Below are 12,981 nucleotides of genomic sequence, written 5' to 3' on the forward strand. Positions count from 1 at the left end.
CTCCTGGCCCTTCCACAACATTCAAAAAGGATCCACTGTGTTCTAGAATAAGCATCGGAGGAACCCAGCCACAGAGGGGAACACACGTAAAACAGTCCACACATCCCATAAGCACTATTATTACCATCTTAATCATAATAATTATTGTTCTTTTTTTTCTTTTTTCTCCTACTTTAAGAAAAATGGAAAACTTGTGGGGTCTTCTTCTTCTGGAAGCTTCCTATTAAGTACAGTGTAAAAACTATCATGACTAGAATGTCGCCGTTCCTATTATTTATAGAGCATGCATTTCAGGTGGTTCAGATCAGAGGCTTCCCAGGCTACAGTACTCTTGATGCAGATATCCTGGCAAGTTCCTTTGTTTAAAAATTACATTTTAAAAATGAGCGGATACTACAGCTTTCCAAGCTCCTCTGGACCTCAGAGTGAGAGCAGGGCGGGGGGGGGGGGGGGGGGGGGGAAGAAGGTGGGGCACCAAGGCGGCGGGTGGGCGCGGACAGGGTGGGGGTGGGGGGAGTGAGGCCGGAGGGGAGGGGAGGGGAGGGGAGGGGAGGGGAGGGGGGGGTCCCCCTTCTCCCCCCCCCCTCCCCGCGGGGTGCGCGCAGGCGCGCGCCGCCTTCAGGAGAAGATGCGGATGGCCTGAGTGACCGCGGTGTGGCAGACCGGGCACTCGGGCTCGCTCTTCTCGCAGATGCGGTTGGCGCACTCCATGCAGAAGAGGTTGTGGCCGCAGGGCACGAGCGCGGCGATCACCTCGCTCTCGAAGCACACGGAGCAGTCGCGGCTGCCCTTCCGCCGCAGCCCCGACGACGAGGAGGAGGAGCTGGAGGAGGAGCTGGACGACGACGACGAGCCGGAGGTGTCCGACGGCTGCAGGCCCGGCAGCTGCGCCCCCAACCCGTTGGCATAGGCGGCGTAGGTCAGGCCCCCTCCGCCCGGGTCGCTGCGCACCCGGCGCGCCAGGTGGTGCTCGCCCGTCCCCGGCGCCATGTGCAAGGGCGGGGAGAGGCGCGGGCAGCTGGTGCCCGGGTGCAGCCGGCGGTGCACCAGCAGCCCCAGGTTGGCATTGGAGGGCGCGCTGGCGCCGCCCCCGGAAAGACCACCGAGGAGGACGAAGCGGAAGAAGACGCGGAGGAAGAGCAGGAAGAGGAGACGGGCGCCGCAGGTCCGCCCCCCGGGGACCGCTCGAACTGAGCCCAGAGCAGGGGCGCCCCAGGCGGGGGGGGGGCGGGGGCCGGGTCGAAGGTGGGCGGTAGCTCGGGACAGCCGTCGGGGAAGGCACGGAAGCTTCCCCCGCCGCGTAGGTGTATCCATTGCCGTTGTTGTTGTTCCCGTTGTGGGCGAAGCTGAGCGCGGGGCTGGGGGGGCTGTAGTCCGCTAGGCGCGGGGTAGCGGCTGTGCTGCCGCCGGTCCCCCCGCCGAAGTAAGAGTCTGTGGAGGCGCTGCCGAGCGAGCTGGAGCTGTCGTTGCGGTAGCTAGAGAAGGGCTTGCGGCCGGGGGTGGGCGTGATGCTGGGGGTGGGCTTGCTCCAGAGGCTGCCCGGGCCGGACCCGCCGGACCCGTGATGCAGATCAAAGCCCACATCCGTGCCGTTGGCGTGGAAGTCGTTCTCATCCGTGAGCTCAATGATACCGCCCGTGCGCAGGGCGATGTGTGCCTCGATCTCCTCGCGAGCTCGGTCCACGTTCTCAGGCATGCCGGTCACCTCGAACACCGGCTCCTTGTCTCGGCTGGGCGTCACGATGTACGTGTGCGTCTGCTGCTGGATGCGCTTGATCGTGGCGCCCTTGGGCCCCACCACGAGCCCCACCACGCGATAGGGCACCCGCACCTGGATGGTGGTCTGTCCAGGCAGGTTGGGCGGCCCGGGCACTGCGCCGTTGAGCGCCGTGTTCTTATTCCGCGAGGCGCGGATCATGGAGAAGTGCTCCGCGGCAGAGATGATCTCCCTCCGAGCCATGGCCACATCCTCCTTCCTGCCCGTCACAACAAAGACAGGCTCCTCCCCGCGAACCGGGGTCTTGATGTAAGTATTGGTCTTCGCCCGCAGCGCTTTGATTTTACAACCTGGGAGCCGGGGTGCAGGGGAGGGAGTGGGAGAGAGAGACAGACACGCCCATTATCCCGGGGTAACCGCGGAGACCTGGGACCGCCCGCGCCCAGGGCTGCGGGACGGCAGGACACGCTTTGGGCGGAAAGGGGGCGGCTCCCTCACTGACCCCGGGCCACGCCACCGGCTGGGAAGCGGGTTCCACCCGCGAGGCGCTCGAGGAACAGCCCATTGGCTGCCCAGCCCTCCCCCGGTGACTGCAGTCGTCCCGAGCAAACCCGAGAATCCCAGAAAAAGTCAGCTGGGGAGATGCCGCTAGGATCCAGCGGGGCGCGCCGTCCGCCCTGAAGACGAGGCGAAGGGGTCCGGGGAAGAGGGCCGGAGCCGCGATCCGCCCCCCCACCACCACCACCAGAGCTGGGGGACTGATGGGAGGGGGGGGGGGGCAGTCCCGGGACCCATTGTTCCTCCTCTGGGCTCCATTCCGCTTTGCAGAAATCCAGAATCCTCCTCCCATCCGATGCTCACTCCTCCTCCTCCCCCTCCCAAAGGACCCATCAAAGGCCCCCTCCCCCAAGCATCTTATATTTAAATTCTATTTCCCGGGGTGGGTTGGGTGGGGGGCGCTAGGGGAGAAGGCAGTGATTTTAGCAGGATGAAGTGCATCCCGCCGTGGCAGCGGCGCGGCTCCGGGAGACAGCCTGCCTGCACTTTCTTTGTCTGGGGCGCCGGCCCCTCGCGCGGCTCTTCCTCTCTCGTCAAGGCTCGCGGGCGCCGCGGATCCCGAGCCCTCCCGCGCCCTCCCCGCGGGGCGGTGGCCCGAGACCCCCACCCCACCCCCAGCTCCCCATCCCTGCCGGACCCACCTTGCCGCCCCACGATCTCGGCGACGTGCTCGGAACTGGGCACCGGCACGCACTCGGTCATGTTCACGCTCTTCTTGCGCGGCTCACTGTCGTACAGAGAGGCGCCCTCGTCACTGTCCAGCCCCAGCAGGGAGAGCTGATCGAGCGCGAGCTGCAGGGCTCTTTGGTCATCCAGGGTCTCTCCCCCGCCGCCGCCGCCGCCGCCGCCGCCACCGCCGCCGCCGCCGCCGCCGCCTCCCCCTCCGCCGCCGCTGCCGTTGCGCTCCAGCTCTGCAAACAGGGAGCTGGGCATCGCTCGGCCGTGCGCGCCGCGCCCCCGCCGGCCCTCGGCTCGGCGGCGAGAAGCTGCGGCCACAAAGGCAGCCGGGAAGCTAGTGGTCAGGGGCGGGGAGGCCGGCCGGCTGCAGAGGGCTCCGTTGCTCCTTTCTCGGCGCCGGGAGGAGTGGGGCGCTCGGTGCGGTCCGCGCCGGGCAGTGGCTGCAGGAGCCCCCGCCTGGGTCCCCACCCCAGATCTGCCGGCGGGTGGGGTGGGGGCAAAGCTCGAGCGGCGGCCGCGCGTACCCCCCGAGTGCCCGGCTGGCTGGCCACAATGCCGAGCGAGGAGCGAGCAGGCGAGCGACAGCAGCGTTTCTTTAAGGAGCCCCTCCCCGGCTCCTCCACTCCCTCCCTCCCGCCCGCCCGCCCGCCCTCACTCAGCGCTTTTTCCTCCTCTCCTCCCCGCCTCTTGACTGAGCCTCTGCAGCCAGACGGCTCCGGAGGGGGACGAGGGAGGCGCAACGTCACCGGCGGGAGCTGACACTACAATGCTACTGACACTATCGCTGGGGGAGGCGATTGGCGCGCGCCGGGCCGGGGGCGGGCGGAGGCCGCGGTCAGGGCGAGCGGAGAGCGAGCGCCCCCCACCCCCGCGCTCGCCGCAGCCCGCCCCGTCCTCCTCCCGGCCGCGCCCCTCCCCCGCCGCCGCTAACGCCTCTCTTTGTTGTCTAATGCGGGACCGGCAGGCTCGGGACACTCGCGCGTACCTATCGGCCGAGGACAGTCTGTCCCCAGATCTCCTCCCTCGCGCGATTGAGAAAGGAAAACGCGCCCAACTCTGCTGCCAGCGGCCCGGCTCTGAGCGAGCGGTCCTGCGAAAGTCCCGTTAGCGTCCCCAAATAAGCCACCCCTAGAGCCCACGGTGCCACTGGGAGAAGGGTCTATTGTCCGCCCCAAAGGGCGGTCCGAGTCCTCGGACACGGAAAGCGGGACTCGGGGTCCCGGTGCGCACTGGCGAAGTGGCTCCTGGCGCGGGTTGCCCACCTGCGCGGGAGCGCAGGAGACACAAAGGCATAGGCCCGCCCGCATCGCTCCTCGCGCGCGCGCCCGCAGTTCGGTCCCCCCGGGCAGCACTCCGTCCAAGTGGCCCCGAAACTGCGGATCGGAGAGCCGGAACCCCGCCGCAGCGCGGGCCTGGCCCGCCCTGCGGCCGGCGACCTCCGGAAGGCGCGGGGCGGGGGTCCTGCACACGCCCCGCGCGCCGGCCGAGCCCCCGCGGGCGCCGACGCGTGCACGAGCGCCGCGCCGCCACCGCGGGGACGCCGGCCATGGCTCCGGCGGGCGGCGCGGGCGTGCGCGCGCCGCTCTCGGGTCCCTCCCCGCCCCGCGGCCGGGCATGCGCGGTGCGCGCGAGGAGCGGGCGGGCCCTTTAAGGCGGGCGCGGCGGAGCGTGCGCCGGCCCCTCCCGCGGCCCCGCCCCGACGGGAGGTGTGCGCCCGCCGCCCCGCCGTTCTTTGTGCGCTTCTCGGGGTGGAGTTGGCGGCGGAGGGAGGGCGCGCCCGGACCGGCCGGAGGGGGACGGCGAGCTGCGCCCCCTTCCGGAGCTCCCGCGGCCGCCTCCGAGCGCGAGGGAAGAAAGAAGGCTTTGGGGGCCGGGCCGGGGCTCACCGCCTGCCCGCCGGCCGCCGCCCGGTCCGCCCCCTGCGCAGCCACGGGCGCCGACGCCCCCTCGGGCCCCGCGCGCGCCCCTCTTCGTGGTTCCCGGCGCCCCCGGGCTCGCCGCGTCCCCGCGCCCGGCCGGCCGGGGGCTGCGGTTCGGCAGGGCGGCCGGGGGCTGCGGTTGGCGGAGAGCGCCGGCGTCCGCGCGGCTCGGCGGGACGCGCGCGCGGGACAATGCGGCCATGTGGCCGCCACCGCGGACGGGCCCACGCGGGGGGCCTGCCGGTGCCGCGGGGCGAGCTCGGGGCGCACAGGCGGAGGCTCCCGGGTGTTCTCTCCCTGCGTGAGCCCGGGAGGAGCGCGAGCGCCCGGGCCCCGGGGTGCCATGCGTGAAAGGAGGGGGCAGGTCGTACCTGCCCCGGCCACCTCGTGGGTTCGGAGAATTAACTGTGACAGTAGATGCGAGCGCGCTCGGGAATCAGTGGGCAGTGCCGCAAACGCCTTTACTTTTGAGCACGGGAAGGTGTTCCCTTCTTGCTCACCTGGAGCTGTCTTGGAGAAGAGGTGCTGATTATTTCCTCGGGGAAATGAGGCTTAGAAGGCGCTCAGAGTGGTTATTTCGTCAGGATGTTTGTGTCAGCTTCCCTGAGTCCGGGGTGTGCGTGAGACAGAGAGAGGGAGAGAGAAGGGGCAGAGGCGGTGGCAAGTCCTCTGGAGAGCCACCGCCTAGTACTCTAGTGAATTCTTGTCTTTTTCAACCTGGTTTGTGGGCTCCCGTCCCACTCATCTGTGGATGAGGAGGGGGTGCCCGGAGGAAGGAGGTTCTCCGTGGAGAGGGTGCTGGCCGGGAATGGCCTTGCACAGGGCCTATAAAGGCCAGGGCAGACAGGGAAAGGACTCCCAGGGCCTCCGCGTTTACATGTTGCCAACACCACAGGCTTTTTTGCTGGCCTCTCAGCTCCGTTTCCAGGAATTTAATAACCTCCCGATTGGGCCAAGTGGGGTTTCCTTTTTCAAACAACACCATGAAAAGTAAAGTTGTTCCTCAGCGTCCACTGTTAGTGAGGCCCGCACACAGGTAAATGGGGGCTCCCCCACCCAGGGTTGCTCCTGCAGGGGGACAGGCCTGCACACATCCTGCCTTCCTACCTGCAGTGTTAAGATTTCAGGTGGGTTAAATCAGAAACCCATGTTGTTGAGAGTCCCTGGGGTCCTTGGGTCATTCCCAGGACGGTGTGTGTGACACTTTGTGGAACTGACAGGTGTCCTTCTCCCCCAGCAGATCTGCACCCGGCCGTAACTGCAGGTGTTCCATGAAGTCACACATCTGAGCCCACTTGGAGGATCAGCTCAAACTCCGACCCGACGGATGCATGGAGAGCTGCCTGTGGTCAGGTGCAGCCCGGGCCGCCCTCCGTAGACCAGAGTGCTTCAGGAACACCTGTGCAAAGTTCGGGTGGTTTTCTGTAGACGCCCACAAAATCGAAGGGCCTCCTGAGAGTCTAGGAGGGTGATGTTTGACAGATCCGACCCCCCAGCCGAGCTCAGCTTCAGCACGCTGGTCTCTGAGAAGAGGCTAGTATCCAGCGTCCCACCTGCCTTCGGGGGGTTGTTTGAGCCGATGGATAATGACGGTGAAAGGTAACTCGCTGTAAATTACAAAGCACTAAGCAAACGTACTTAGTTTGGGGTGGGGTGGTGCTTAACCCACAGTCACTTCGTATCTTCTCTACTTGTATCCTGTGCTGACCGGTCAGGGGATTTTCTGACACTCGAGTGCTGTTATAAAAGTAACAATCTGGAAAATTTAATTCTCAATTAGTGGATTTAATAAGCCAAGACATGATAAAACTTGCAAAGTCCGGTTCTGTTTTTAAATAGACCCACCTCCCTAGTTTTTGGCTAGACTTTCCCAGGCTCCTTTAGGACCCCAGAGCTTAATTACTTTTCCCGATACAGGACGCTTTCCCCAAGAACTTCCCGAGGTGGCCATGGTTTTGTTTTGTTTTGTTTTATTATTATTATTAGCAAAAGAAAGGAGCTTGCCGAGTGCAGAGTGTGGTCTGGTAATGTAATCGAGAATTTCAGTTGTCCCAAATTAAGAAAAGGTAAAGTCACTTCTGTTGTCTCCATTTTGCAGATGAAGGTAGGTTAAGTCTCTTGCCCAAGCGGAGGCAGATTTATTTATCTTGAAGCAAGTGAAGCCTGAGCTCTGGGCTCTTCGCGTGCACGGGGCCTTTGCATGGCCATGGGAGGGGTGAAAGCAATTTATTCACAGGATCACGTTTTAGTAAAGTTTTCAAGAGTGAGGTCTTTATTCTTTTCCTTAAGCAGGACCCCTATGGTGACGTGACCTTTAGACTCAATAAATCTCAGATTCTCTGTTGGGCTCCAGGTCACACAGCTGATAAATGGTACCCGAGCCTGTGAGCGGAACCACCCAAGTTCCGTCCCACCTCTGAGGTGTGGATCCTCAATTGGAGGTGGGAAACACTTCGAGCCTTGCGTCCCTCACGGGACTGTACCGCCCACGTGGGTGAGGGCGCCTGAAAGCATTTTGGTTTTTGATGTCCTGTTGTTAACATGTATGTAACATGGACACAACGTTTTTGAAGAATGTTTTGATAATATGGGAAATGCTGTCCTTGGGTTGGACGAACAGAAAGAGATAAGAGGCGCGTATGTTACTAAATCCGCAGGAAGCATCAGGAGAGGCAGATGAACAGGCCGGGAAGCAATACGTCGGCATTTTCATGATGGTTCTTTAAATAGCGGGATCACGTTTTATTTTCATGTCTCAAGTTCTGAGCGTCTTTATTGGATTAGTTTTTAAAAGCGATACATGCTGGGGCGCCTGGGTGGCGCAGTCGGTTAGGCGTCCGACTTCAGCCAGGTCACGATCTCGCGGTCCGTGAGTTCAAGCCCCGCGTCGGGCTCTGGGCTGATGGCTCGGAGCCTGGAGCCTGTTTCCGATTCTGTGTCTCCCTCTCTCCCTGCCCCTCCCCTGTTCATGCTCTGTCTCTCTCTGTCCCAAAAATAAAAAAACAAAAACGTTGGAAAAAAAAATTTTAAAAAGTAAAAGCGATACATGCTTAGTTTAAAAGTTAAACAGCGCTAAAATGCTTAATAAAACCAAAAGCACCCGTACCTGCTGTAAATAGAAGGGAAAAACCTAAAGCGAATCCTAGCACACATTTATACTTATAAAAGCTTTCGGAATTATGAGGGTAGAGAGGGAGAAAGTGTCATAAATTGTATAAAATGGGCCTTTAAGAGTGGCTTGACTTCTAAAATTTAAACGTTCGTTTGGTTAATCATCAGTAATAACCATTCTGCAATGTCGGAGAGGAATAGGAACCAGAGGTGGTAATTTTAAAACCTTGAAGATACACAGGAACTCCGGGAGCCCGGAGGCCCGCCGACCTTCGGGAAGGAGGTGCCCTTTCTTCTTCCTGAGCAGGGATGAAATGGACCCGTGGAATCCTCCACTTGACCCCAGACTCTCAGGTGGAACCCCTTTCTATGAACTGATGAATTCTAGCAGGTGGTTAGAACCTCAGGATGCCAGCAAGTGTGTGGTCCCAAACTTTTATGTGGCAGGGAGCGGAGGAATGGGAAGCGGCTGGCCCAGACTCACAGGCTCGTTGACAGTGTGGGTCTGGACTGGGGACCCGGAGCCCTCACTTCCCACGTGAAGTGCTCATTCTTTCTCAAGTAACTCAAGGAAATCGAGGCTGCCCCTAGCTCACCCCTCTGCGTGTCCTGAGCCGGCGTGGGGTAGGCTCAGTCACATTTGCTGTTGTCAAACCTATGAGGAACAGGACAGCTGCCTCCCAAGTCCAGGTGGGGGCCGTCCTGCGAGGCATCTGCAGGAAGGCGGTCTCAGCCCCCTCGCTCCCAGCCCCCTTTCCCTGAACTAAACGGGGCCCCGAGGTGAAGGCTCCGGGAGCTGCCGGACCCTGTGTGGGGGAGGTGGTGAGGCAGCCACAGCTCCGTGGCCCCAGCCCCGCACGAAGCTCCTAGCAGGACTTCCGTGCCATGGAAGTAAAACAAAATAAAACACCACGTGCTGACATATGGCACGAGTCAGTCACCATGCTGAACACCCGGACAGTGTCAGCTCTCACGGTGTACTGATAAGCTGCGATGGCCGTTTCTGTTCCAGAAAGGTCCCATTCTGGGAACTAGGATTGGAACCCAGCGACCCCAGACCCCCAACTCCAACCAACCAATGAACCAAATTCCAGGCCTCTGGCAACAGAGGAAAGTCTCGGGGCTAAAAGTAGTTATTCATCAGACTTGAGGATGACAGAAAACAATAACACCAAATTAAATAAAAGTTGAAGCGGGTCACGATCCTGAGTGCTCAGGAAATGGAGTTTGAAAGATCAAAAGTGGGAAAGCCCTGAACGTGGAGGGACCGATAGTTCTCCGATACTTAGGAACTTTTCTCAATGGGAGGCTTCTTCTGTGAAAGTACAGTGCGGGGTGGGGGAGACAAGGGTAGATGCTTCTGGAAGGCAGATACCAGCAGAGGACAGGAGCCGCCTTGAACTGGGAGCTGCCTGCAGATGGGGCGGGCCGCCTCCCAGAAACGCGAGGACCACTTGATCAGGGACGTCTACAACGGCTGCACGCACTGGCTGCGTAGACGGGTGCACCGGATCAGGGGTGACGTTTTGAGTTTTCCTCAGTCTGTTGACCTTCGACTGGTCAGCTAGTCTCTTAGCTTTGGTTTTCTCATCTGTAACATAGGAATATTAGTCCTTACTGGGGCAACAAAGGCGGGCTACCCTTCTTTCTCGCCAGTGGGATGGCGACACACTTGAGGGACGAGGGTTCCATGTTCGTCCTCTTCTAAAGTGACAGAACACAGAGCAGAAAAGGATTTAAAGCTCTAATCTTTTCCAGCATTTTGTATGACCCCACCTTCTCTGTTCTCATTACTTAAAAAAAAAAAAAAAAAAAAAAGAAATACCTTTATAACCTGAAGAATTTTTGCCTTTTCAGCATCACCGTGACAAGTCGAGATGCCAGTCAGTTGAAACGCCACTGTGACCGTCTCACAACTAACTCCGAATGACTAGCCAGCTTAGCTTCGTGCTAAAATGATTTCTTCCCTGCGCATTTCAGTTCAAAAGATAAAAATTATGTCAGCAGAGCTATTAAAATTGTAGCTAATAATAGAATCGTTTTTGTTATGCTGATAAAGCAAACCTACAGCTTTATTTAAATTCCACAGCTGTCATTGTAGTAAAACGTATACACGAGGATACGGAGATTCATGGGCTCTAACAAGCAAAGAAACACAAATGCGAGAATGCCTTTCGGGAGGCGTGAGCACCAACCTAACAGAAGAGGTAACACGGAGGCCATGATGTAAATTCCACGACTCCGAAGAAAGAAAGAAGATGGGGTCTCCAAGCAGGAACGTGTTAAGAAGCATCGTTAAGTGGAAAGCGTGAAACCAAACACGACAAAGCATACAAAAAGTGTATAACAACCAAATAAAACAAATACCGACAGGTCAGAAGGAAGAGAGAGAAGGAGGCTGCTCGGCCCGCTGCAAAGAGATGGGGAGGGGTTCTCAGGGAGAACTTGACCTTGCCGAGGCCCTGGCCGTGGTCTCCGGGGCGGGACTGGCCGGTGTGAGGCGGGCCAGTGGTGACCTTGGGGGGCACACAGATGGGTCTGTTTTAACTATTATCCGTTCATCTTAATTGCGTTACAAAATCATATTTAGTATATGAAACCTTGGAATTCAGTGATCAAGGCAAGGAGAAGCGGAAGTTGGTATGTATGTTTTGAAAGGAAGTCAATCTGAGCAAAACTGTTAGGTGAATAACATTACGGTTGGTGCTCAGATGTGGTAAACTGTACAATGCAGATGTTATGTGAGTGAATGAGGACGAGACAAACGACGGATGGGAAGATGTTCTAATTAGGCTAATTCTTTAAGGATTAATTTATCGTTAGAATTAAATTTTTTTTTTAATTTTTTTAAGTGTTTATTTATTTTTGACAGAGAGAGATAGAGCATGAGTCGGGGAGGAGCAGAGAGAGGGGGAGGCACAGAATCCGAAGCAGGCTCCAGGCTCCCAGCTGTCAGCACAGAGCCCGACGCGGAGCTCGAACTCATAAACCGCGAGGTCATGACCTGAGCCGAAGTCGGACGCTCAACCGACTGAGCCACCCAGGCGCCCCTATAATTAGAAGTTTATACAGTAGTCAAAAGACAACCGTTTTGGGAGGTGGGGGGCACGGAATCTTTCGGAAGTTCATCTGAAAGATCACAGAAGAACCAAGGGGGGCTAGGAGCAGCTGTCACGACACCAGACGTTAGCCCCTCTTACGACCGCGGATGGACAAGAGTGTGTCATCCGTTCCGAGGAGAGGACGTCCAGAAGCCGGTGCGAGACGGTACGAGGCTGCGGCGGATACCGGCGTGTCTGTCCCACGGGCACCGGGCTGGGGGACGGGGAACACAGCGGGGTGACCCAGGGTGGGGCATCTGCAAGGGAACAGCACGTTGACGAGCCGACCGACAGGCGTTTGTGTCACATCACGACTCTGACAACAGCCACGGAGGACAGACCGTGGTGCAAGCAACTTGCAAAGGGGGGACCCGCAATTCTTGCGACGCGGAGGACTTCATCTGTGGCCTCAAAGTACATAACTGACGAGCTGAGAAGATGTTTTCATGCACGAAGTAAACTAAGGCAGAATAAGATGTGATATTTTTGAGCACTTATTACATACTAGGATGATGCTGGTGCTGTCATTCAATAATGTCAATCCAGTGAAATGGGGACTAACTTCTACTTTGGCCCAGAGGAAACAGCCCGAGCTGGCCAGCGGCAGGCACACCCAGCCGTCCAAGCGCGAGCTCTCTTGCTTTTTTAAAAACCCCTTTGGTGAGAAATAACGGAGACACAGAAACCGGGACACGTGTGCGGTGTACGATTTGACGGCTTTGCACGTGTCCACGCACCTGTGACACTGTCCCCGCGGTCCTGACGATGGATGTATCCGTCGCCCCCAGAAGTTTCCTGCTGTCCCTTTTGTCTGCGGTGAGAACAGCATGAGATCCAGCCCCTGAAGTTTCTGAGCGCACGACACCGTGTTGTTCCCCACAGGTGCCGTGGGGCACGGCAGAAATCTAGAACGGGTTCATCTTGCATAACTGGAACTTGTGCCCGTTGGACATCTCCCCATCTTCTCCTCCTCCCGGACCCCGGTAACCTCCGTTTCGCTCTCTGCTTCTGAGTCTGACCCTGGCAGAGTCCTCCAGGGGGAACCACGCAGTATTCCCTCCTCTGTGATGGACTCATTTCACTTAGTGCAGCGTCCTCCACATTCAGCCGCGTCGTCACAAACGGATTTCCTTCCTTCCTTAAGCCTGACCGATGCTCTAATTTACGTGCATTCCACATTTTCTCGCCATAGAATTGCCAGAACTTTCTTCTGTTTTGCTTTGTTTGTTTTAGAAGAGCCGTCCTCGCGGGCATGACTGGGTATCTCATGGTGGTTTTCATTTGCATCTCCCTGGCGATGAGTCACGTCGAGCATCTTTTCACGTGTCTGCTGGCCATCTGTGTGTCGTTTTTGGAGAAATGTCTATTCGAGTCATTAGCCCCCCCCTTTTTTTTTTCATCTGGTCTTGGCAACGAAGGCACGGATAGGACACCAAAAGCAGAGTCAACAAAAGCAGCAACAAACAAGCGGGGCTACATCAAACTAAAGGCTTCTGCACCGCAAAGGGGACCACCAACAGAACGAGAAGGCGGCATGAGGGAGATGTTTGCAAACCACATGCCTGATGAGAGGTTAATATCCAAACTATATAAGGAAATCATACAATACCAAATACCAAAAACAAAACAAATACACAATAACCCAATGGAAAAATGGGCAAAGAACTTAAAAATATTTCTTCCGGGGCACCCGGGTGGCTCAGTCAGTTAACCATCCCTTGAGGTCTGTGAGTTCGAGCCCCGCGTCGGGCTCTATGCTGACAGCTCAGATTCGGATTCTGGGTCTCCCTCTCTCTCTGCCCCTTCCCCTCCCCCCTCAAAAATAAACATTAAAAAAAAACTTTTCTCCCACTTAATCATGATGTGACGCCAGCAAAATTTTACAACTATACACACA

The 12,981-nt window shown here is 58.2% G+C and overlaps 1 protein-coding gene and 1 long non-coding RNA gene across 5 annotated transcripts; one reads left to right on the top strand and one right to left on the bottom strand.

Annotated features, from left to right (window-relative positions):
• Nucleotides 1-523: 523 nt before the first annotated feature.
• MEX3B (mex-3 RNA binding family member B) lies at nucleotides 524-3,560 on the bottom strand. Its single transcript, XM_043554617.1, is given in 4 exon segments — nucleotides 524-1,091; nucleotides 1,094-1,276; nucleotides 1,279-2,067; nucleotides 2,917-3,560. Coding segments are annotated over 4 exon segments (1,737 nt in total). The 5' UTR covers nucleotides 3,209-3,560; the 3' UTR covers nucleotides 524-618.
• Nucleotides 3,561-5,026: 1,466 nt separating this feature from the next.
• Nucleotides 5,027-10,360, top strand: LOC122468183. 4 transcript variants are annotated; one of them, XR_006293146.1, is made up of 3 exons: nucleotides 5,027-5,999; nucleotides 6,113-6,471; nucleotides 9,841-10,360. It is a non-coding gene; the product is annotated as an uncharacterized LOC122468183 (long non-coding RNA). The 4 variants fall into 4 exon arrangements; XR_006293148.1 differs by having other exon boundaries at nucleotides 5,027-5,908; nucleotides 6,110-6,471; XR_006293149.1 differs by having other exon boundaries at nucleotides 5,027-5,908.
• Nucleotides 10,361-12,981: the final 2,621 nt, after the last annotated feature.

The sequence above is a fragment of the Prionailurus bengalensis genome, chromosome B3 (genome assembly GCF_016509475.1).
Source record: "Prionailurus bengalensis isolate Pbe53 chromosome B3, Fcat_Pben_1.1_paternal_pri, whole genome shotgun sequence".
In the NCBI taxonomy this organism is placed as follows: Eukaryota; Metazoa; Chordata; class Mammalia; order Carnivora; family Felidae; genus Prionailurus; species Prionailurus bengalensis.